The sequence below is a fragment of the Pongo pygmaeus genome, chromosome 9 (assembly GCF_028885625.2).
Source record: "Pongo pygmaeus isolate AG05252 chromosome 9, NHGRI_mPonPyg2-v2.0_pri, whole genome shotgun sequence".
Classification (NCBI taxonomy): Eukaryota; Metazoa; Chordata; class Mammalia; order Primates; family Hominidae; genus Pongo; species Pongo pygmaeus.
This window is the reverse complement of record NC_072382.2, coordinates 109217702-109241711: the sequence shown is the minus strand read 5'-3', so window position 1 is coordinate 109241711 and position 24010 is coordinate 109217702. Positions and strand designations below refer to the sequence as shown.

Genomic DNA, 24010 nt, shown 5'->3' with positions numbered 1-24010 from the left:
TTAAACATTCAAGATTCGTTTCCTTAGTCGTACTAGCCACATTTGAAATGCTCAAAAACCACACGTTAACTAATGTCTATTATGTTGGACAGCTCAAACTATAAAATATTTCCATCATTGCAGAAAGCTCTATGGGGATGTGTTTTTGAAAGCATCCAGTAGTGCAGAAGCAGAATTGCAATGGGGAGATTTCCTGTGTGTCCTCTTATACTCACGTAGCTTGCAATGTCTGGTGGATTTGACCTCTCCAGCTTGCACTTGCCTCCTCATTTTTACTATTAAGTTTTGGTCTCACCCTTTCTTCCCTAGACTATTGCAATGCTTGCCTATCTGCCTTTTCTGTTCTTTCATCTTTGTAACCTGTTCTTCACACAAATCATTCCGCCACTCAACAGCACTCTTTTTTCACTGCCACTTTTCCTGGCCAGCCAGCTATTTTATTGTTAGTCCACTGTGGTGCCCTGCAGATAGGGGGCATTGTATCAACAACATGGGAAGGTGATTCCTCTTCCCCTACACCTTTCCCTCCCTGCACTCACATAGCTCATAAACCAATGCAGGTAGAATGACTATGGTACATTTATATAACAAATAACAGAGCAGGAACAACTGCTAATCATCACCCTCTCCTTTGTCTTTTACTTATGATCTGTTACCAACTCTTTTTTCTTTCCCTCTGCCACTACTGGGCTTGTTAATATTTCGTTACTTTTCACTTCAACAGTCATCTTCTAGTCTCTCCTCCCACTTACCACAAGAAGCTCTGGTCATATCATTTCATTTCTCTAACCTTCCTCCCCACAACTCCCACTCTGTAGGCCTACAGAATTCTGTCTTGCTTCCTTCATCATTCTTCCACACATCTTTCTATTACTCTGTGGTACTCACCATTCCCCCTGGCACATTCATGCATATTCACTTCCTTCCCTCCTGCCCATGCAATGTCATCCTTCAGACCCCAGGATCCTCTCCCATAACTCTGTGAACCCTGAATATCTGAGACAGGTCTCAGTCAATTTAGGAAATTTATTTTGCAAAGTTAAGGACGCCCGCTCGTGACACAGCCTCAGGAGGTCCAGATGATATGTGTCCAAGGTGGACGGAGCACAGCTTGGTTTTATACATTTTAGGGAGACATGAGGCATCAATCAATATATGTAAGATGAACATTGGTTTGGTCCAGAAAGGAGGGACAAATCAAAGCAGAGGCGGGCCAACTCAAAGTGAGGAGGGGGCTTCCAGGTCATACGTATTACAGCTGAGAGACAAATGGTTGCATTCTTTTGAGTTTCTGATGGGCCTTTCCAAAGGAGGCAATCAGATATGCATTTATCTCAGTGAGCAGAGGGATGACTCAGAAGGATGACTTTGAATAGAATGGGAGGCAGGTTTGCCCAAGCAGTTCCTAGCTTGACTTTTCCTTTTAGCTTAGTGACTTTGTGGCACCAAGATTTATTTTCCTTTCTCACCTCTAATACGATTCAGGAGGAAATATGCACGAAGAATCCAAGGTGCCAGGGGACATTATTGAAAGACCGAAGGGCCCAAACCTGTTTGACCTTGTCCATTTGGAGAACAACAGATAAAAATATAGCTGCACTACCAATTATTACTACTCCCCCTAAAAAGACAAGTGAATTTTCAGTGTAACAGACAGCACTTTACAAAGACACTTGGTCGAGAAAGGGTCACTCCCGGGCTCTGGGAGGCGAAGAGGACTGTGGGAGCTCTGTTCGTTGTCCCGCGGGCTCATGGGAAATGTAGTTCAGTTTTCTCCAACATGGCCGCGCCCAGGGGAGGTGGCGTGCGAGTATCCGCTGCGGCGTTCTGGTGCTAGAGTGGAGAGGCTGGCAAAGAAGAAGGCACCCGCATGGTGAGAATCCGGCCTGAGCCGAAGCGGAGGTGTGTGGCACTTCTTACTGGCGGGCATACGGGCTGCAAATCACCGCTTCCTCTTTTCAGCCTCTTCCGGTCTTCTCTATCCGCCTTGCCAGCTACGGCTGAGAACCTAGGGAAAGGGAATGGATCCCAGAGGCGCCCTTGGTGCAGTGTGGGCAGTAGGGTGTCTGCGTTGGGTGGTTCTGTCAGTGTTTAGGGTGCACGTGTTTGTGTTTAGTTCGGGTGCTCACGTGGTGCCTGTGTCAATCTTGTTTTCTTTGGGGTTGGAGAGGACGGTTGCAACATGGGGCGTGTTAGCTTGGCGCTTCTAGGGCTTTTCTGACCGGTGACAATCTAGTGATGCAAAGGCAGTGCTGATGATCTGATCCCTTGCGCAGCTGAGTCTTCCTGTGCTCTTCTTATTTGAGCAATCCCTGTGACTCCTGGGCCTCTGGTAGCTTCAGCCTGTTATTTTGATTGATTTCATCGAATATTTATTGTCAGTTGTATGTCAGACACCAAGTCTGTGCCCTTAAATAGATGACAGTTTTCTGGCCGAAGCCTAACACAAATAGGCAATTATAATACAATGTGAGAACTCCAGAGATAGAGGTCCATGCTAGGTGTTAATGAAAACGTTGAAGAAGGCCACCAAACTCAGAATTCTGGAGGAGGGGAGATTTAGGAGCTAAGACAGCAAAGTCGATTTAAGTTTATTCGACAAATGGTTATTGAGTGGCTGCTAGGTGCTAAATCCTATTTAAGTGCTGGGTGCTACAGGGTGAACAATAGAGACAAAATCTCTACTTCATGGAGTGAGTGTACTTTATTAAGTTATGGGGAAAGACAGTAAACAAATTAATGAGAGTGTAAGAAAATATGTAGTAAGTGTTATTCAAAGAGTTAAAACGGTGCCGTGACAAGTGATGGGGTGAATTTTTTTCTAAAAATTTTAAATCTTTATTTTCTTTTTAAATAGGTAATGCAGTTTAAATAGCTACTAACTTCGAAAGTCATGAAAGAAGAAAGCTCCCTTTCATTTCTTTACTCATCGATCCATTTTCCTTCCCTGGAGGCAACCCATATCACCAATTTCTTATGTGTTCTAAAGATTTATATGTAAACTCTGTATACCGGTGCTGTACTTTAAAATTGGGCCTCGTTTGATAGGAAGTTAGATTCTTTCTAATCTTTGCTATTAATTATTAGGTTGTGCAAAAGTAATCGCGGTTTTTGCATTTTTTTTAACATATAAGTATAGGAACATTTGTCTATACTGCTTGTTTCATAATAGGCTCTCTATTATTCAAGGAGGGCGTGATGTACATACTACTATTACCACGTAGGGCAGTATCTAGTAGGATATATTGGCTTTAAACTTACTAACAAGCAAGTAGCAGAGCATGCATAATCTCCAAACTTTCATTATCCCACAGAGAGTATGCTTAGGCTGGAGCTGGCTGGACCGGACTCAGCATGGCTAGTATCATAGTTAATAGTGACTTCACTCCAATAATGTCACAAGGAGCATCCAAGTATCTGTGCATTAGTGGAAACTCTGGCCAGGGAAGTGGCTTTGTCAGAAAGGGGCACCTCCAGACCTCAGCAGCTGGTGTCAGCCTATCCTTGTTGAGATGACTCAGATATGCTGGGCCAGCACATTGCCTAGCCACTGGAATGGAGGAAAACTGAGCCTCAAAGCCATTTAGTGTCTTTCTTCACGTGCAATAATATTGCATGACTGAGGGAGAGAAAAAGGAAAGGGGATGACAAAAATGTGGTTATGAGGCTCCACCTGCTGGTGCTGGACTCTTAGTGGCAGACATTTTAAAAAGATATATTTAGCATCGTTTCTTTCTCATTCCTTCTTTGCAGTGTTTGCTCATGTGAAATATTAAAAAGAATTCTGTAGTGCAGTCATCCCTTGTTCTCCATGACATACTGCAAAGTTGCTGTTCCATAGATGAAGATCTTGAAATGGAATGGCTCTAGAATAGCTCCTTTGAAGGCCCTCAGATATTCTTTGTTTTGTTAAGCCATTTTGATCTGCTGCTTCTGAAAATCAACAGTAATAAATAAATAATAATAAATAAATTTAATTCTAAAAAAGCTATGGGATAGGCACTATTATTTTTATCCCTATTCCTAGATAAAGAAACTGGAACACAGAGATATATAACCAACTCATCTAGGATTATACAGCTAATAATCAGTGGTTGAGCTGATATTTGAACCTGGAACATGGACTCCTAAACACTGTATTATATTACCTCATAGCGCTGAATGAGGCTCCGTGGTAACTAAGAAAAGTATGATTTAATCCTTGCCTTCAGAAAGCTCACACAGTTCAGTGGAAGGGGACAGATGCTAAAACAAATAATTATAATTAATGCAATGTTAGACATGTCCATTCACTTATCCCCTTCCTGCCTTAATGATGACCGACTCCTAAACCTTTTTAACCTCAGTTCGTTTCCTAGGAGCCACTTTATATTGTCACTTGCCAGCCACACATTGCAACTCTGTATCTCACAATACCTTAAACATATTATATCCTAAATATGACTCATTACCTCCTATACTGAGCAGCTCTTCCTGAACCTCCTCCTGACTTTCCAGTTTTGAAGTGGTAGCACTCATCTCTTAGTCACTCAGCCTCTAACTGGTTAACAAGTAATCTTTGATTCCTGTCTCCCTCATGTCTGGGTAGTCATCGAGGCCTCTCAATTCTGCCTGAACTTTTCACTCACCCTTCTTCTTTCTCCTCTCCCTCTATTTCCCTTCTTTCTTTTGCCCCCAGCCTAGATCAGGCCAGCATTTCTAATTAACAAGCTGGATTATTTTGTTTTTTTACCTCTCATCTCTCTGCTATGCTGCCAGCTAACCTGCCTGCCTCACTGGCCTTACCTCCTAGTATGTACCCCCTGTACTAGGAAGCTGGACTGCTGGCATTTTAAGAGACTTGGCATTTGTCTTCTATACTAAAGATTAGTAATTAGAATTTTGACTGTTTATGATTTTATGTGAAATAAGATAAATAAGATTTTATTTAACCCCCAAATTTACTTATTTGGTTGACTTTGAAGACTTTAAAGTCCGCAGAGAGTGGGACTGGTCTAAAAAAATTATGCCTACATCTTGGTGTCTTGGCCAAACATGTCCATTTTGGTTTTAGCTTCTGCTCTTTACTGCCTCACTGAATACCTTCCTTTTTATTTGATTCTATAGTATTCTTATCCTTCAGTACATGGCACAAATCTCCTGTTTTGGGGCCTTCCCAACTTTTCCAGTTTACATACATCTTTTTTTTTTTTTTTTTTTTTTTGAGATGGAATTTCACTCTGTTGCCAGGCTAGAGTGTAGTAGCATGATCTTGGCTCACTGCAACCTCTGCCTCCCGGGTTCAAACGATTCTCCTGCCTCAGCCTCCCAAGTAGTTGGGACTACAGGTGCCCACCACCACACCTGGCTAATTTTTTGTACTTTTAGTAGAGACAGAGTTTCATCATGTTGACCAGGCTGGTCTTGAACTCCTGACCTCAAGCGATCTGCCTGCCTTGGCCTCCCAAAGATTACAGGTGTGAGTCACTGCTCCCAGCCCACATCCATCTTATTTTTGTCTCTAATTCATGTCATACCTAAAGACTGTACCATCAGCATTAAATTATATAAAGATGTGTCATAGTCTTATTGTTTAGTGTGTGTTTTCCACAACTAAGTTACAAACTTGTTGAAAGCATAAACTGTGTACTTTATTATGGTTGCATGCTGCAGGGTGCTGAGACTGTGTGTATTCACTCATTTATTATTCATTTAGCCCTACCATCAAATATTTATTGAGCAACTACTATATGCTGGCATTCCTGCTCTCTTGGGATTTATATCATGATGGAGGAGTTAAACTAACAGATGAATCATCACAAATTATGTTACATTTTGTGAACAAAATAAAAGACTACTGTGATAAAGTGTGATAAAGCATGATATTGGGTGCTGATTTGGATGGTGTGATTATAGAGACCTCTTTGGGATTCTGTTATTTAAAAAATTACAGATATAAAATATATGACACATACGGTTTTTAAAATAGTAAAACAAACACCTACACCTACCATGTAGCTGAAGAAATACCTTTGATGCTCCTATGTGTCACTTTCATGTTAATTTCCTTTCCTCTCACCCACAGAAATAGCTGTCTCCTGAATTTTGTGTTTATAATTTCCTTGCTTTTTTTTTGGCACTGCTATGTATGTATTTCTAAATAATATATGGCTTACTTTTTAATTTTGACCTTTATGTAAATGGAATCATACTGTATATTCTGCTAATTTTTTTTGTGTTATTTCTCCCCCCACCGCTCCCTTGCCTGCTCCTTGCCTTGGTTTACGTTATAGTTGTGAAATTTGTGTATGGCACATTTTACTTAGGACTTCATAAGTAAAGGATTCATCACCTGTGAGTAAAATAGCACACTTAATGGAGCTACCACATTGGAGCATACCATCAGAGCTATGCTATTAGATGTTCTTAGATATTCGTTCATTTTTTATGTATCTGTTTTCACTTCTCTTAGTTGGTACAAGGTAAATGAAGCATTTTTTAAAAATTGTCACAGAGAAATATTGATAAACTATACAATGTATGAATAACATCATTATAATTGTTCCTTCAGGACTCTTAAGGTTGACATTTTTTACTGTCTTTTTTTTTACAGTTTGCTATGGACAGCAACCATCAAAGTAATTACAAACTCAGTAAAACTGAGAAGAAGTTCTTAAGGAAACAGATTAAAGCCAAGCATACTTTGCTGAGACATGAAGGCATTGAGACAGTATCCTATGCCACTCAGGTGACCTAAAACTATAATTATTATTTGAATGTAAATGTATTGACATGTTAATGTATTATATTAATATTTGCTAATAATTGCCTAAGGCTGTAATTGTTCAGTCATGTGTTACATCCATATAAGAGGTACATATGATATGAACTGCTAACTTTCTATTTTGGTCCATAGCCTATAGTTTGCATTTCTATTTATTTTGTTGTTTGAACTAGAAGAGGTTGTAGTTATATATTAATAATAATACTGTGCAAGTTTCTCAGTTTCCTAAGCATACTTATATTCAGTATTATATTTAATTCCCTAGAAGTCCTTATGAGATAGGTGAGAAAACTAAAGTTCTGAGAGGTTATGATATGTCTCCATTGATATAAGCTAGTAAGTAGCTAATAGAAACTTAAAGCTAGATCTTCCAAATCCTACTACAGCCCTCGTTCTTCTCTTCCCAACCTTACCTGTTTTATAAAGTATTTTGATTATGTGCTATTAAACATTTTTATTTTATTAGACCTTATTAACAAAGTTTTTTCATTATCTGTGGACAATAATTAAATGAGATGATAAATGTGAGGATCGTGAGATTTCCTGGGTTATGAATTAGGAGAACTCAGTTTAACTCTTAGCTTTTCTGGACATGAGTAGTAGTATCCTCTAACCTCAGCTTTCTTCATTTTTAAGCAGGGCATAGTATTGCATACCTTTTTAACCCCATTAGATTGTTAGATTCTAGAGAATCTAATTGTACTTACTGGACATTAAACTACTACGTGAATATAAGGAGTTCTTATCTTTTTGGCTTATAAAGTTATAGAATAAAAGTAGAAAGTAAGCTTTAGATATCATTTAATTGAGGGGCAGACATACAATTGAGAAGGTGGAGCAGGGATTAAAACTTAGGCCTCTCGACTCTCAGACCAATACTCTTGCCTTAATGCTTACTATGCTGTTTTCTGTACAACATCATAGCTTAAGAATGAGCAGTCTGTTGAGGCACATTTGAATTTAGGAGGTAAAAGGCCCATACTTGGAGTTAAATATTAATGTCTTCAGAGAATTTAAGCCATATTCCTATAGCAAGGATGAAATAGATAATAGATTAGAATTAATATGTTTGCATACACTTTACTGTTTCAGTCAAGAGCCACTGAGGCTGTGAGACATTCAGAAGATTAAACTGACATACACTGCTCTCATCTCTTTCCAGGAGTGACTTGTGTTCCTTTCCTTATAGGGTTCATGAAGAGAAGTAGCCAGAAAAAAAAAATAGGCTCCATTTCTTTAACCCCTCTGAAGCTTGTTTCTGGTTGGGTCTGCCTTTTCTTTAGGATCTCTAGAAGCTTTGATGTCCTTCATGGCTTCCAAAGTAGCATTTTATTTAGGCTTTCTTTTTTCTCCATATTCTTAAAGGAAAAGAATAAAATTGTAGATGGACCTCTAATTATATTTTATCTTTCCAGGGGAGAGCAAATGTTGTTTTAATGGTATTGTATTAGTCTGTTCTCATGCTGCTGATAAAGACATACCCAAGACTGGGTAATTTTTTAAAGAGAAAGCAGTATAATGGACCCACAGTTCCACGTGGCCGGGGAGGCCTCACAATCATGGCAGAAGGGGAAAGGCCTGGCTTACATGGCAGCAGGCAAGAGAGAATGAGAGCCAAGCGAAAGGGGAAACCCCTTATAAAACCATCAGATCTCATGAGACTTATTCACTACCACGAGAACGTTATAAGGGAAATGGCCCCCATGATTCAATTATTTCCCACTGGGTCCGTCCCACAAAATGTGGGAATTATGGGAGCTAAAATTCAAGATGAGATTTGGGTGGGGACACCACCAAACCATATCAGATGTATTATAATTTTAGGCTCCTTTGTACAAATTTACGGCATTATAGATTTTTCTAGAGCAGTGATCCTCAAATTGTCAGGACCAAAGATAACTTAAAAAAAATTCACATTCTCTACTTCGTACCATACTCCTTCTTATTTAGAAAATTGCTTAGATGAACAATTATAAATAAAATAGTAGTTCCATTTAATTATTGCATTAATTATGCTACATTTAGTTATGACATTTAATTATATGTATCTCACATTTAATGGAAAATAAGTTCCTCTCCTCTTCTATTGCACTTGTTTTTGTGTGGTTTACCTTTAGAGTTGCCCACAAAACACTCAGACGGCATCTTTGAGGACTTCTAGTATTCCTGAAGTCATACTTTATCATCTTCCATTCCTAGATGGAGTAGTGGACCCTCAACACCAATGAAACCTTTGCTCTTCCATAGATTTAGGAATATGGAAATGTTTTTGCAACTATGGCCACATATAACCAAGTTATTTTGGTATTTTAATTAATAAACCTCATTAAGTGAGGTCCAGGGCAAGCCATCTGAGACTTCATTTTACTTCCTATCATATAGTATTGTATTAGTGGGCTTGTTTATTAGGTATGTGTATGCATACATACAAAGTACTGGCTGTCCCATGACAAAACAGTTTTACTTTCCTTATTGTCCAGTTTCATAATAATTCTTTTATATCCTTTTCAAACAAAGTTCTAGGTATTCTTATTTTGTGTAATAAACCAAGACACTATGTACTATCACTGACCTTAGTATAAATTAAGGGTTGGCAAACTACTGTCCTTAGACCAAATCAGGGTTGTGACCAAAATAATGAGATTTACATTCTTAAAGTGTTAAAAAATAATACTAAGACTATCTGACAGAAATTTTTATGGCCTGCCAAGCCTAAAATATTTACTATCTACCTCTTCTCAGAAAAACTTCACCAACACCTGGTATAAATGAAGAAATTGATGAGAGTAGGCCATCCATGGCTTTCTTTTGTTATATTGAAATGTTTTTAGAAGTCATAGAACATAAATTAAAAATCTTTACATTGTATAGAATGGTTAAGTATAGAGACTATATGGGTGCTAGGCCATGAACATCAGAATAAAAATAAGAGACTCCTCTTTCATCCCTGCAAAATTTCCTTGAATAAAGTTTAGTGCAGGACTATGCAAACAGCAGGAAGTAATCGTGAAACTTACAAAGGAAAAAGTTTTCATTGTGAAATTAGTGTGAATTTCCTTAGAGGAAAATTTTTTCCTAATTATGTTCAATAGAAGCTATAATTGGTTTTTCTTTGAGGTAATAGTACCTTTACTTTTAATTTTTAGTAAACATTATATAATGGTTATATTAAAAGTGTGGATCCTGGAAACAGACAGAAATAGATTTAAACCCACCCCTAATCACCACCTTAACCTAATTTGTCAGATCTTCTATGAAATGGGGCCGATATTACCCAAATAAATTCAATATGTTGTGAAGATTATGTTAATGAGGATTAAGTAGATAAAAGCTTATAGAACAGTCTTGCAAAAAAGCAAGTATTATGTAACTGTGCTTTCTCCTCTCCACCTCTTTCATTATGTTAAATTTATATTTCTGAATAATAGTCATGTTTTAATTTGCATTTATGGTCATTTAGAAATGAATATTTTGTGAAATTGGCTATTTAAACAATACAATTTACAATATAGGAGTCCTTTTTATTCCCCAAATTTTTAGTAAATTGGTTTACATACTTTGTATGAAATTAGCAAACCAAACAACCACTACAAGGAAATGCTTTTTTTTTCTTAATTACATCTTTGTAGAAATCTTATTTTAAAAAAAATCTTATTTTAAAACAAGTGGGTTGGTATCAGTTGCTCATGTTACTTTCTTTTTGTTTGTTTGTTTGTTTTTTAAGAGCCTGGTTGTTGCCAATGGTGGTTTGGGTAATGGTATGAGTCGGAACCAGCTGCTCCCGGTTTTAGAGAAATGTGGACTGGTGGATGCTCTCTTAATGCCACCTAACAAGCCCTACTCATTTGCAAGATACAGAACTACAGAAGAATCTAAGAGAGCCTATGTTACCCTCAATGGAAAAGAAGTAGTGGATGATTTAGGACAAAAGATCATTCTGTATTTGAATTTTGTGGAAAAAGGTATTATCATACAATTATCTTTTAAAAAATGATTCTTCTGTGTGTTTTCTTTTCATAGACTTAAGTTGGGAGGTTCAGTTATTGTGAAACAAAATGAGGATGCAGGTTAGCAGCTCCTTTTACTTTAACAAACATTCTTTAAGCACCTATTTGTGCCAGGCATGGGACAAGTAGTTGACAGTACAGAGGTGAATAAGATACAACCTGCCTTTAAAAAGCTGGTCCCACCAATCAACAATATATTTATTAGGCACATGGCTTATTTTGGAACTCTCCTGCCTAATTGTGTTTTTCAAAATTTAATAATGAGGGTGTGGATTACCAGTTTATTTCACATATCTACCCAGGAGCTTTGAATTAATCATTTAAGAATGAATTGTGATCCAAATGATCATGTACCAATCTTCATATTTATAGCGGAACACCTGTAGCTACCAAAGATTCCTAAAACTTTATTTATATTTATTTATTTATTTTTTTTGAGATGGAGTTTTGCTCTTGTTGCCCAGGCTGGAGTGCAATGGTGCAATCTCAGCTCACTGCAACCTCCACCTCCCGGGTTCAAGCAATTCTCAGCCTCCCAAGTAGCTGGGATTACAGGCATGTGCCACCATGCCCGGCTAATTTTTGTATTTTTAGTAGAGACAGGGTTTCACCGTGTTGGCCAGTCTGGCCTCGAACTCCTGACCTCGTAATCCGCCCACCTCGGCCTCCCAAAGTGCTGGGATTACAGGCGTGAGCCACCGCGCCCGGCTGATTCCTAAAACTTTATGGTGGTACTGTCCAGTAGAACTTCCTGTGATGGTAGAAATGTTCCTGTCTGTGCTGTCCAGTTCAATAGCCACTGGATAGTCTGATTGAGGAACTGAATGATTTAATTAAATAAGTATAGCTTTATATACTGATTTACAGAATTGTACAGGAATTATTACTTCTGCCCCATGGTAATGAGATGTATTGAGATGAACTTAGATTTAAACATCTAATCATATATTCATTTGCCACCTATTTAGGCAATAAAAGAGCCCTGTTTTAGATATCCTAGGAGTGGGTAGGTGACTATAATCTGCTCAAATTTATGTTTTTGTAAAATAAGACTCAAAGGAAAACTTTTACAGACTCTTTTAAAGATATATTTTAGAAACTATATTTCTCAGTGCTCATATGCATTTAATTTTAAATCTGACTTAAGCTTTACATATTTTGGAAACTAGATTATCCTCATGTTTTACATGTTTCTGGTCAGTTTTTGAAAACTGAATGGCTGAGGAGTAAGTTTTAATCACAAAATAGTCATTGGGTTTACCCCCGTCCTCCATGGTGAATATACTCAGTAAGAAATTGCACAAAGTAAGTTTTGGAGTGCTCTTTATTTGAAATTCTTCATTAGATCCATATGTACTTTTAAGGCTTTGGCAATCACATTTATAACCTTGAAAGTAATTTTTAATTGAGAACAGAAGTATGTCACAAATAGTTTTTTTTTTTTTTTTTTTTTTTGAGACAGAGTCCCACTCTTTCACCCAGGCTGGAGTACAGTGGCGTGATCTCAGCTCACTGCAAGCTCCACCTCCCGGGTTCACACTGTTCTCCTACCTCAGCCTCCCGAGAAGCTGGGACTACAGGTGCCCGCCACCACACCCGGCTAATTTTTTTGTATTTTTAGTAGAGACGGGGTTTTACAGTGTTAGCCAGGATGGTCTCAATCTCCTGACCTCGTGATCCGCCCGCCTCGGCCTTCCAAAGTGCTGGGATTATAAGCGTGAGCCACCGCGCCCGGCCGTCACAAATAGTTTAATGCTTGTTTAGATATCTGCTACCAGGCAGCACTGAATAACAAATAGAAGAGATATTTTTAATTCTTTTTAAAAAAACATATTTCGGAAACTAAATCCAAATTACTTGCACTGTAAATTACTTGTCTTTAAGGAATTCTTTCCAAAGTTTTCCTTATGTAATTTGAATACATAATATAATGTCTGGCACATAGTAGGCAGTGGTATGTATTTAGCAAATGATTTACTATTCATGTTTCTGAAATGTTATTAATAGGATCTAGTAAATAGTTGCTATTTTTGTGAATTAAATAATTCAAAGATTTAATCTGCCTGGCAGAAAACTGTCCGGCAGAAAAGCTTCAGAAATCATGTGTATAACATGAATGATCAGATCTCTAACAATAAATGTGAATACACTATTCCCTTTGTTTAATAGCAGATTCTTTTTTCTTTTCCTTCTAGAGCTATACCTATCTGAAACTTTGAAGGACACAGGAACTTAAATTATTTTAAATTCTGCTAAATAATTCTTCATAAATGATATTTTGTATTTCTTTAGAAAGTTGCATTTTATTTTACATTTTTCTATTATATTTTCTATCAAGAACCTAAGAGCAAAAATGAGTATTTAAATTCTTGTATTCATTATTTAGACTATCTGACTTTTTAATGGAGGTGCATACTGTGGATATTATGAGAAACCCTGTGAGATTTTAAAAGTGACTTCATCATGTTCACACCGGATACTTAAATAAATACTGTTCTGTTTGCTGTTGGTAATTGCAGTGGATAAAGTGTACCATCATTTTGATCTTGGTCTTTGTTTCTGCACTTTTAATACATTGGTGCCTTTCAGCAATCTTATTTCCGAAAATGAGGATTTGAAGTTTTGTAAACTGATAAAGAGTTATTGGGCAGAATTATTTGTATATAGGAACTTTAAGTTTTGCATGTGACTATTTTAATTTGGTTTTCCGTAGCACAATGGAAGGAGTTGAGGCCTCAAGCCTTACCACCAGGACTCATGGTAGTAGAAGAAATAATTTCTTCTGAGGAGGAGAAAATGCTTTTGGAAAGTGTTGATTGGACAGAAGATACAAGCAATCAAAACTGTAAGTAAAACTTTCAAAATCTGATATTTTAAAGTTTCTGCAAAACTCTTCTTCTTTTCCTCTGTCTTTCATGGTTTATTAATATTTCCTCAAAATTACTGAAACTAGCCTGGATCCAAGGTTAGGCAAGTCATACCAACAATTCTTAGGAATATTAATAATAAATAACATTTATATAGCTAACAAATTTAAACTCCAAGCTGGTTAATATTTATTACATAACATTTATATAGCTTTTATAAGCCTTTTCACTTATTTATTCATTCCTTCCCACCCTAAGGCAAGTTTCCCTTGAGGAATTAGCGGTTCAGTACCACACTATTATAATATAGTGAGAGCTTCCTGGAGATATTTGCAAATTGGAGTTTTTCTGACTCTTTCCAGCTCATTGGTAATGTTGTGAATGGTAGCGTACACGTTTAGTTTTCATACTGATTGGGTGAAACTCCTGAAGAGTTTATTACAATTTTAGACTTGAAATAACAACAAATGTAAGGCAAAATGGTTAATTTTGTTAAAGACTGTAATTTACCAATTAACAGAAGTTGCCATTACTAAACTAATCCTTACTTAAAAAGTTGACTGAAATATGCAAAGGAATGTAATTCTTTTCCTTCTTAATTGTTTACTTTGTCCTCTTCACACAGCTCAAAAATCCTTAAAACACAGAAGAGTAAAGCATTTTGGTTATGAGTTCCACTATGAGAACAACAATGTAGATAAAGATAAGCCATTACCTGGGGGTAAGTAATTGCTAATACATGATACATTCTGGCTCAAAAAATTTAATATATTAGTAGAATATTATAGTTGGGGGATGATGTTCCATTTGTCATTTGTAGATAAACTTTTCAAATAGTTGATTTAAAACACATTAGATAAATTGTATAGGTTTGTTGTAAAAAAAATTTCAAACTGGATAGAGCTGAAGTTCATCATTATTATCCTTATTCCCATGCTGCTTCTCAGAAGTACCTACTACTAACAGTTTAGTATATACTTTTCCAATCCTTTAAAAAAATGAGTTTACATTAAAATACATACACCAATAAAAGCACCCAGTTGTTAACATATGTAGTATTGTATGGTATTGCATATATTGTATGTTCCATGTATTACATATATCAACCCAACTTGTTCTTTTCCCTCCACTATGTCTTGGAAATCTTATAGACACTTTCATTTTACTAAATGATCCATAATAGCTTAATCAAATAGTTCCCTATTGCTAGACATTTAGGTTGTTTCTGGTTTTTAGCTTTCATAAGTAATGCTGCTGTGAATATCTTTGTACATGCCTCTTTGTGCACTGTGCAAGAGTTTCTCAAGTGAGACTACTAAGAAGTAGAATTGTCATGTTGAAGTTTATGTTCACTAAAAAATGTTAATCGATCAAAAAATTAGCCGGGTGTGGTAGCGGCGCCTGAGTCCCAGCTACTCGGGAGGCTGAGGCAGGAGAATGGCGTGAACCTGGGAGGTGGAGCTTGCAGTGAGCAGAGATCGTGCCACTGCACTCCAGCCTGGGTGACAGAGTGAGACTCCGTCAAAAAAAAAAAAAAATTTTTAATTGATACTGGCAAATTGCCTCCTAAAACGCCATACCAGCATATTCTCTCCAAATGTGTACCCACTTCCCCCTGCCCCAACAACACGTGGTGTTGTAAAGCTTTTAAATTTATAATTTCTTGATTACTGGTAAGGTTGGTCATTTGTATTTCCTTTCCTGTGAATTCCTTTTTATATTCTTTGCCAGTTTTTTTCCAATGAAATGTCTAATTGATTAAGAATTTACTGTATATTCTGGCTTTTAATCCTTTGATATAATTGGTATAATTCTTTGTTGGAGTTAAATTTATCTATTTTTTTTTAATGACTTTGGTCTTACTTAAGGCTTTTCTTCCATCATGAAACAACATTTATGACTCCAATAAAAGTAAGTTAGTTCCACTTTGGAAGGTGTGTTTTTTTTTAGGGAAATAATTTAAAATAATTAAATTTAAAATAAATGGTATAATTTAAAATAAAAAAAGAAAGTGGACAATTTCAATATATAGTATATTTTTATAATTTTATTGCTATTTTATAAAATACCAAAATTGTTGTTAGAATTGTTCTTTCAACTTTTTATCTGAAAAAAAATCAATGAAATAATTTTAAAAGATTCCTAAATTTTTTTTATTTTTTAATTTGTTTTGCTTGTGGGTTTATTATATTAATGGACCTGACTGCTAAATTAAAAGCTCAGAGATTTATATCACAGTGACTTTTAAAATTCTTGAGTAAAACAAGCAAAGTAAATATTTTAATGTTTTGTCTTTATGATTACTCATTGTAGGTCTTCCTGACATTTGTGACAGCTTTTTGGAGAAATGGTTGAGGGAAGGTTACATTAAACATAAACCTGATCAAATGACCATAAATCAGTATGAACCTGGGCAAGGTGAGTATTTCTTGTTCAAAAATTTTAGTCACATTTTGGAACTGAGTAGACGATATAATTCTCTAAGAGGAGACATATTATTATTATTATTATTTTTTTTTGAGATGGAGTTTCGCTCTTGTCCCATGCTGGAGTGCAATGGCGTGGTCTCAGCTCACTGCAACCTCTGCCTCCCGGGTTCAAGTGATTCTCCTGCCTCAGTTTCCCAAGTCGCTGGGATTACAGGAGCACACCAACATGCCCAGCTAATTTTTGTATTTTTGTAGAGATGGGGTTTCAACATGTTGGCCAGGCTAGTCTCAAACTCCTGACCTCAGGTGATCTGCCTGCCTCAGCCTCCCAAAGTGCTGGGATTACAGGCATGAACCACCGCGCCCAGCCGAGCAAATATATTATTTTTAAGCTCAAATTAACTGTCAGATTGCCTTGCTTATGTTTGTTACTTGTGTTGACTTCAGTCTTTGCAAATCTACACTTTATTCCCTTGAGGAACTTGCATTTCAAAGTGTAAACACACTGACACAAATCACTGTTTGTGATTTTTTTTGTTTGTTTCCCTTTCAACATTTCCTTTAGAGAGGGAAGACATTGGTCTGAAAAACATAGGAGACGTGTAATGGAAGAAACCAAATAATTTATAGATAGAAGAAGGCTAATTGGTTGGATGATCTTTCTCTTCTTTCTATATTCGAGAATATGGGAGACAATTGCAGGATGACATTCTGGTGAAAAATCTTCAGGTTATTGATTTCTTGTACTTGTTAGCAACATCTTCATCTGACATTTATAGTAATCAAATGATCTTAAGGGTTTTATTTTTTACTTTTTTTGGCTTAAACAACAGAAATTTATTTTTTCACAGTGTAGAGGCTGGGAAGTTCAAGATCAAGGTGCCGGTTGATTGGGTTCCTGGTGAGGGCTCCCTTCCTGGCTTGTCATCAGCCACCTTCTCTCAATGTCCTCACATGTCCTTTTCTCTGTGTGTGCATGTGCATGGAGAGAGAGAGAGCTTCCACTTGTAAGATTAGGGCCCCACACTTATGATCTCTTTAATTTTAAGGATTTTATTAACGGCAGGAGTTATGGAGTTTTGTTTTCTTTTCTACATTTATTACAATGAAAACCGATGGCTTTAGATTTGTAGCCAAGTGGATTTGTGAATACTACACCTCTGAATTAGAGAGAGATGCTGACCTTGTCCCTGGCACAGCAAGACAACTGGAGCTGAAGCAGAGGCCGCTCCTGTAGAGCACAGAGGCTGGGGCAACTCTTAAAGATGCAGAGGCCTATCGGATGAAACGTGAGGGAGCATGTATTAGCTCCTACAAACCAGCTGGCTCTGAAAATGAGAGGGAAGGGCTGAGCCAAGTGAGCTTGACCCCAGATTAACTAGTCAGCCAGGGCATTTCTTCTTTACCTTTCTTACCTAGCTGTCTTTCCACTGGCTTGTAAGCTCTTTGAGGACGGGGACCCTCTTACTGGCTTTGTATACCCTCACCGTGTAGCAACATTTCTTTTACTTAAGAGGTACTGAATTAATGTAAATTGATAGATCAGTGGAGAAGTCCATATCATAATTATTGATATGCCTAGTCTTTATACCTGGTTATTGCTTTTGTTCTGCAAGTACTTGGGAATCCAGTGTTTGAGGGTAAAGATGACTTTTGTATTTGTCTTTCACATTTTCCTCTTGGGCTGGAATTGGGTTAAGTGTCCTAGTTAATCAGTGACTCCTGAGCCTTGATTTTAGATCAAACCCCAATGGCACTTTAACTTGAAGTTAAGATATTTTTAGTTTATATTTATTTTAATATATTTTATTCACATTCACCCTAAATGTTTCCTTTTAACCAAAATTATAGTACCTTCCTGATTACCAAGCAATGTTTTCACCATAATAGCATAAGGCTGTATTTACAGCCATCTTAAATCTACTAAAGGAAAAAATGAAGTGACGTGTTGTCCTTTTTTCCATCTCAGGAATTCCCTCTCATATTGACACACATTCTGCTTTTGAGGATGAGATCGTTTCTCTCAGTTTGGGGTCAGAGGTAAATGGTCATTTTTATTAGCTATCATCATATATCTTACCTTGTACAATGCCCTTTTCAAAGATTATCCACATTCTTAATGAAAATTAATTGAGATTTAAAAATGAAAAATAAGGGCACCATTAGCACTTTGGTTTCTTTTATATGTCCTCTTCTTTTAAATATCCAAAATTTTATCTGTTACCTCATCAGATGCCAGGATAACAACTTGAAATTTAATTTTTTACACGAAACTTAGCAGTTAAATAAGATCTAGACTTTCCTTGGTGCAATGTGGCCCATTTTTGACCTACTGGTGCAGCATTGCCATCTAGTGGCAAAAGATAGTAGCTTCATGCCATAGAAAAAGGAAACAAATTAAAATGTGTGTTCTGAATTTTGATGAACTTTTTCCGTATATTACCTGATTCAATCTCTTCGAAAACTCTGAGCAGTAGAGGGTAATATCTTCATTTTTATAGATGAAGAATAAGAGGTTCATGTTTATTCATTGATTTGTTTCTGTAGTTGCACTTTGCTTGAGCCACTAAAAGAAAATATTACATGTGAAGTGATCCACACAACCTACAGGCAGATTTTTGGATAGAAATCAGAATTTTAGGCTGGGTGCGGTGGCTCATGCCTGTAATCCCAGCACTTTGGGAGGCTGAGGCGGGCGGATCGCGAGGTCAGGAGATTGAGACCATCCTAGCTAACACGGTGAAACCCCGTCTCTACTAAAAATACAAAAAAATCAGCTGGGCATGGTGGCGGGCACCTGTAATCCCAGCTACTTGGGAGGCTGAGGCAGGAGAATCACTTGAACCTGGGAGGCGGAGGTTGCAGTGAGCCGAGATTGCGCCACTGCACTCCAGCCTGGGCGACAGAGTGAGACTCCGACTCAAAAAAAAAAAAAAAAAAAAATCAGAATTTTAAATCTAGAAGAGTCCTTAAAATAAGAGGTCATCTAATCTAACTAGAGGCTGTATCAAATTCTGATCTTGTTCCTGGAGGCAAAAACTATTCATTTTCGTTTTCCCATATTTGTATAGTTTCCATCATTAGGTCTTCAGTGTTTTGGCCTCTTAACCTTTCTCGAGCTTGTGTAGTCATGTTGATACTGTCACTTGACAATTAGTGGTGTTTGATATGACAAAACCATCTTATTAACTGTGTGTATAGATTCTTAATACGGGTGCTTTAAAAAATAATGAGATTGGGGAGGAAAAAGCACTCTTCTCTCTCTGGTTTCTTTTTTATTTTTACCCCCCATCCTTGCTTGTAGCTTTAGGGACCAGTAAAGGACATCTTCTCGTTTTCCTCCCAACTGTGTAACCAACTGTGAAATGAGACAAAAGATCATTCGAGATTAGAGTGTTAACTTTACTAGTGAGAAAACTGATGGCAGAACATTACTTTAGATCTGTGGCCAAGTGAACTTGTTAATACTTCACCTCTGAATTACAGAGACATACTGACCTTGTCGCTGGCATAGCTGGACAACTGGAGACCTTCCCCATAGAGGCAGAGGCTGTTCGTGTAACAGGACATGAAGGAGCTCCTCTAACAGGAAATGTGTTAGCTCCTACGAACCAGCTGGCTCTGAAAACTAGAGGAAAGGGCTGAGCCAAGTGAGCCTGGCTTCAGAGTAACCAATAAGCAAAGGCATTCCTTGTTTTCTGGAGAGTTGTAAGTGAAGGGGTGGAAAAAAACTAGGAGTGTGCTTTCTACTTTTTATTCCTAGGGAATTTCCCTCCCTTCCCAGGGAGATATGAGAAATGGGGACTCAATATCCCCCCCAGTGCCCTAGAAGATCATTGCACAGTTTTTAATTAGAAATTATGAAGAAGGGAAAATTTGCTCTTTAGTTGAACTGAAAATCTGCTGCATTCATTATCTCTATTTGGTGTCTCTGGAGGCATATAATTTTCAGCTGCCAATTTGAATGACTTTTGGTTAAAGCCATCTTTGTAATGGCTGGAAAGTGTGCAGAAGTTATGACAGGAACAGTAGATTTTCTTTTAAAAGATACCTTTGAGAGTAAGTGAATCTTTGTAATTTTGAAAAAAAAGTTTATGATTACTTGAACATATTCTTCTTAAAACCCTTGTGATTTTAAGTTTATAATGTTTGTTTCAGCTTATAATACTATTTAAAACAGTCCACTCAATTTGGGCCTTTATTTCATCTATAAAATGGGATTAATAATATTTCTTTCCTGGCTGAAGGATTATGATAGAAATGAAATGAGGTAAGATATGTGAAAATGTTTTTCTAATTCAGAGCAATCTATGCGTGTAAAGGCTCCTTCAGGTGTATCTGTTCTAGAGCTCCTTACTTAAAGCCTTCACTTCTGTAACAGGAGGAAGCTCGTGTTCCCACGGCCTAGAAGTAGGATTTCAAGTGGTTACGAGAGAGATGACTTTCCACTCTTGCAACTTGTGCTGTTCTGTTTTATTGATGGATTGATTGATGCTGTGTAATTACTCGAATTTCTCCTAGCACCTTACTCCACACCTAGAATCTGAGTATTATACCTTTGGCCCTATTTCTTTATTTTCTCATCTTTGACATCCTCAGTTGTTTTAAGAACTTTCCTGTAATGCCTATGGCAGCTTCCATTTCATTGTAATAATTTTGTCAGTGGCATTATTGTTTTGGTTTTTTGTAATGCTTTTTTGTTTTGTTTGACTTAAATATAACGTCAAAGACTCAGCTAAAGTCATTGACGTTATATTTAATTCTTTACTTTTCTCTCTTTCCCAGGAAATTTCTAAGATCTCTTTCAACTCTTAAATGTTCCAACTCATGGTGTTCCCATGAGGTATTCTTAACTTTAATATAATTCTTCAATGCTTTATTACTTAAAATGCTTTATTTTTATGACTACTGGAGCGTATTCTTCTTAAAGCTCTTATAGTATGTCTAAAAATAGTGTACATTTTATATTAAGCAAAAATAGTCTTGATTTTTTTCAAATACATTAGTTTTCCCTCTACAACCAAGTTGTGATTTTCTTTAAGGCTTTTGTACCTTCAAAATATGTATGATATGTGTATAAGTGAGGATGATTTTAGCTGCAATTAATAGCAGAAAACCCAAATAAAAATGATTACAAGGCAAAACAAGTTAATATCTTGTATAACAAGATGTCTCAAGGAAGGCTGGTTCCAAAAGTTTTAACTTGTTGGCTCAGGTCAGTAATTTCATCAAGGAACCAACCAGTTTCTTTCCATCTCAAATACTCAGTGCTCCCCGAACTAAGGATGAGCTTAGGGAAATATCCAAGGAGTAGGCTGCATCGGGATATATGACAATAACATATACCTGTGAAGTCTACTAGGCTTTTGTTTTTAGGTAATCCTTCACTGATGAATTTGTCCTGCCATAAATTGCAGCCTGCCTTTGCTGGCCAGGCATGTTTTGAGAGATACCCTTGCTATAACCTTTTATGATAATAAACTAGTAATGTTGTTGGGCAGATACTCAATTCGCCAAGTACCGTAAGAGTTGGTCAGCTGACAATGAAAATAACTATTTAATGTGCATCTCCCTAAAACCAGTACCTAATTTCTATTATAAATAAGGAAGAACACTTTTGATTAGGACTTATCTGGGAAAACGAAACTAAAATTTATGAAGATGGTTTTTAAAGAAAAATTTTATTTAACAATTTTTAGATTATATTACCACTATGTACTAATTTTTTAGAACAAAGAATGAGTCACATGAACTTTGTTTTTGGTATTGTTTTTCTGATAAAATATGGTAGCATGATAAAAATTCCTTTATTTGACTTTTATAGCTTGATTATAAAGAGGGCATCATTGTTGTGTTATTTGCTTTATTTTTCTCTTTGTTGTGAAAGTCCTGACTCTGCCAGATTTTCAGATGTTTAATGGATTTGCATGTGATTTAAATGGTCCTCTGACATCCCTTTTATCAATTTCGGGAAGTCCATCTTTTGTGAGAATTGCAATTTCAATTAGTTTTGTATTTGCATTGTACTGGCTAGTATTTATATAATCAACATTCACTGAAAGACTGACCAAAGGGATTACCATAATGGGCAGAGATAGCTGCTGATATTTAAGAGAGAGAGATATTTGGGCAAGTACTAATTTTATGGAAGTCCTTTCATCAGTAAATATTTCTTATTATGATGACTTTTGCAACTCAGTGGGTGGGGATAATTGGATAGTTGGGTAGTAAAGACCCCATCTGCTGAATGTTTGCTATAGAGGGCCACATCTTTCAGTATATTTCCTGCTGTCTTTCCAGGCTCATGCTTTCAGCAAATACCTATTGAGTCCTGCCTGATCTCCTGTCATAGGGTACTGAGTAAAAATTATTTATGCAGTGTCTTGAAATACCTAGCTGAATGGGTTTTTTTAGTCGTTGTTTTTTGTTTTGTATTCCCAGTCTGGTCAATCAGAATGACTCACAGGGTACTTCTGTTCTAAGAGTTTATTGTTTTAATGGACAAATATTTCATTATTTTCAGATCTTTAGCACAAACTGGAAAAAACACCCAGACATTTTCTTTATACCACTTAAAACAGCAATACAGTCTGGACCACAGACATACTGGCTTCATCTCCAACCTCAAATTCAGCCCTCAGTATTTGCCTATATAGGCAATGTTTATAGCCTCAGAAGCCAAACAATCTCTTCTTTTAGTTTTTATCTTGATTCCAGGCCCCATACTTTATTCTTATCTGAGAGTCCTTGGAATATTTACATTTCCTGAAGTTCTGAAAAATGGATAGTCTCTGCTGTGTAGCTCCTCTCTCCTTTCTCTCGTTCTTTATAGGTTGTTTGTGAATTTTTTACTCTCTGTAGTGCCCCTAGCATTAAAAAGATAGTGATCTACCATCCTGGTGGGTGTATATTTCTCCTTCTTTGTGTGTTTGTGTGTGTGTGTGTGTGGTTTGTATCTAAAGCCATGGTGACTTCTGTATGGCTGTATATGTATATTGATGTAGATGTGGGAAAAGAGCGTAATTCTCATGTGGGTTCTTTAGTTGCATCATAGTATAATTAAAGTGGCATTGGGCCAATCTTCATTTTTCCTTTTATCCTATGGGTCTCTAACATTCAAAACTTCTGCAGTAGACAAGTAGATCTGCTGGTTTGTGGGCCAGAAATAAATAAATGCTCTACCTTGTTTGATCATGTCATTTTTTATACATTGAATTCTATTTTTCATTTTTAAGCACTTAGTAACTTAAGTTCTGAAGATTCTTCTATTTTTGTGTAATTTTCTCATCTTTCAGGATCTCTTGGAAGCCAGCATTCTCTTTTGCATAAATTGGTCAAGTAAGACTCAGTGCCGACAGTTCTTAACAGGCACTCTGTATCTTTTTTCTGTGGAGTAGGAGCTCCTTTATTCAAGCCCCTTCAATAAGGATAATGGCAAAGAAGTATACCTGTTTCAGCCAGCAGTCTGCTAACAAAGTCTGTTTCATGGCATGACATCATAAAATAGAACATGCTGCTGTATTTGGAGCCTTTGGAGTACCGATTCTTCCATCTTTTCAGTTAGAAATATGTGCATTTACTTTGTAGCAAGAAAGCAGCATTATATCACTGCATCTAGATTTTAGAACTAGAATAAAATTCAGAAAAATCAATGCAGTTCAGAAAACTACAGTAGAAGCCCACTTAGGTGATATAGTTGAAACTACCAGTTGGCTGCACTTAAATTAGGGAATAGTCATAATAAAAGATACATACATACTACAGACATTTTAACACATATAAATTCACTCATCAATATTGTTGTGGGGCCAAAGTCTGCTTTGTCTCTCCAATTTCATTTCTTTAAAGTGAAGCAAACGTTTAAAGACATGAAACCATCTGAGTGTGGGGTTTTACATTTTGATGTTTTTGTTTCCAATATTTTATAATCAAATTTTCACATTT

General features: G+C 36.8%; 1 protein-coding gene across 3 annotated transcripts in view; it reads left to right on the top strand.

Moving 5' to 3' along the window:
- The first annotated feature begins 1767 nt into the window (after positions 1–1767).
- The window catches only part of ALKBH8 (alkB homolog 8, tRNA methyltransferase), a 61756-nt gene continuing 39513 nt past the window's right edge, over positions 1768–24010 (top strand). Inside the window, exons 1-7 of one of the 3 annotated variants that reach the window (XM_054440414.2) lie at positions 1768–1873; positions 6593–6727; positions 10488–10725; positions 13484–13615; positions 14263–14358; positions 15951–16055; positions 18036–18106. In XM_054440414.2, coding sequence (XP_054296389.2) covers positions 1871–1873; positions 6593–6727; positions 10488–10725; positions 13484–13615; positions 14263–14358; positions 15951–16055; positions 18036–18106 — 780 coding nt within the window. In that variant the 5' untranslated portion in view covers positions 1768–1870. Of the gene's footprint in view, positions 1903–5372; positions 5457–6592; positions 6728–10487; positions 10726–13483; positions 13616–14262; positions 14359–15950; positions 16056–18035; positions 18107–24010 lie in introns of those variants that run through there. The other 2 variants (XM_054440415.2, XM_054440417.2) reach the window with 2 other exon arrangements.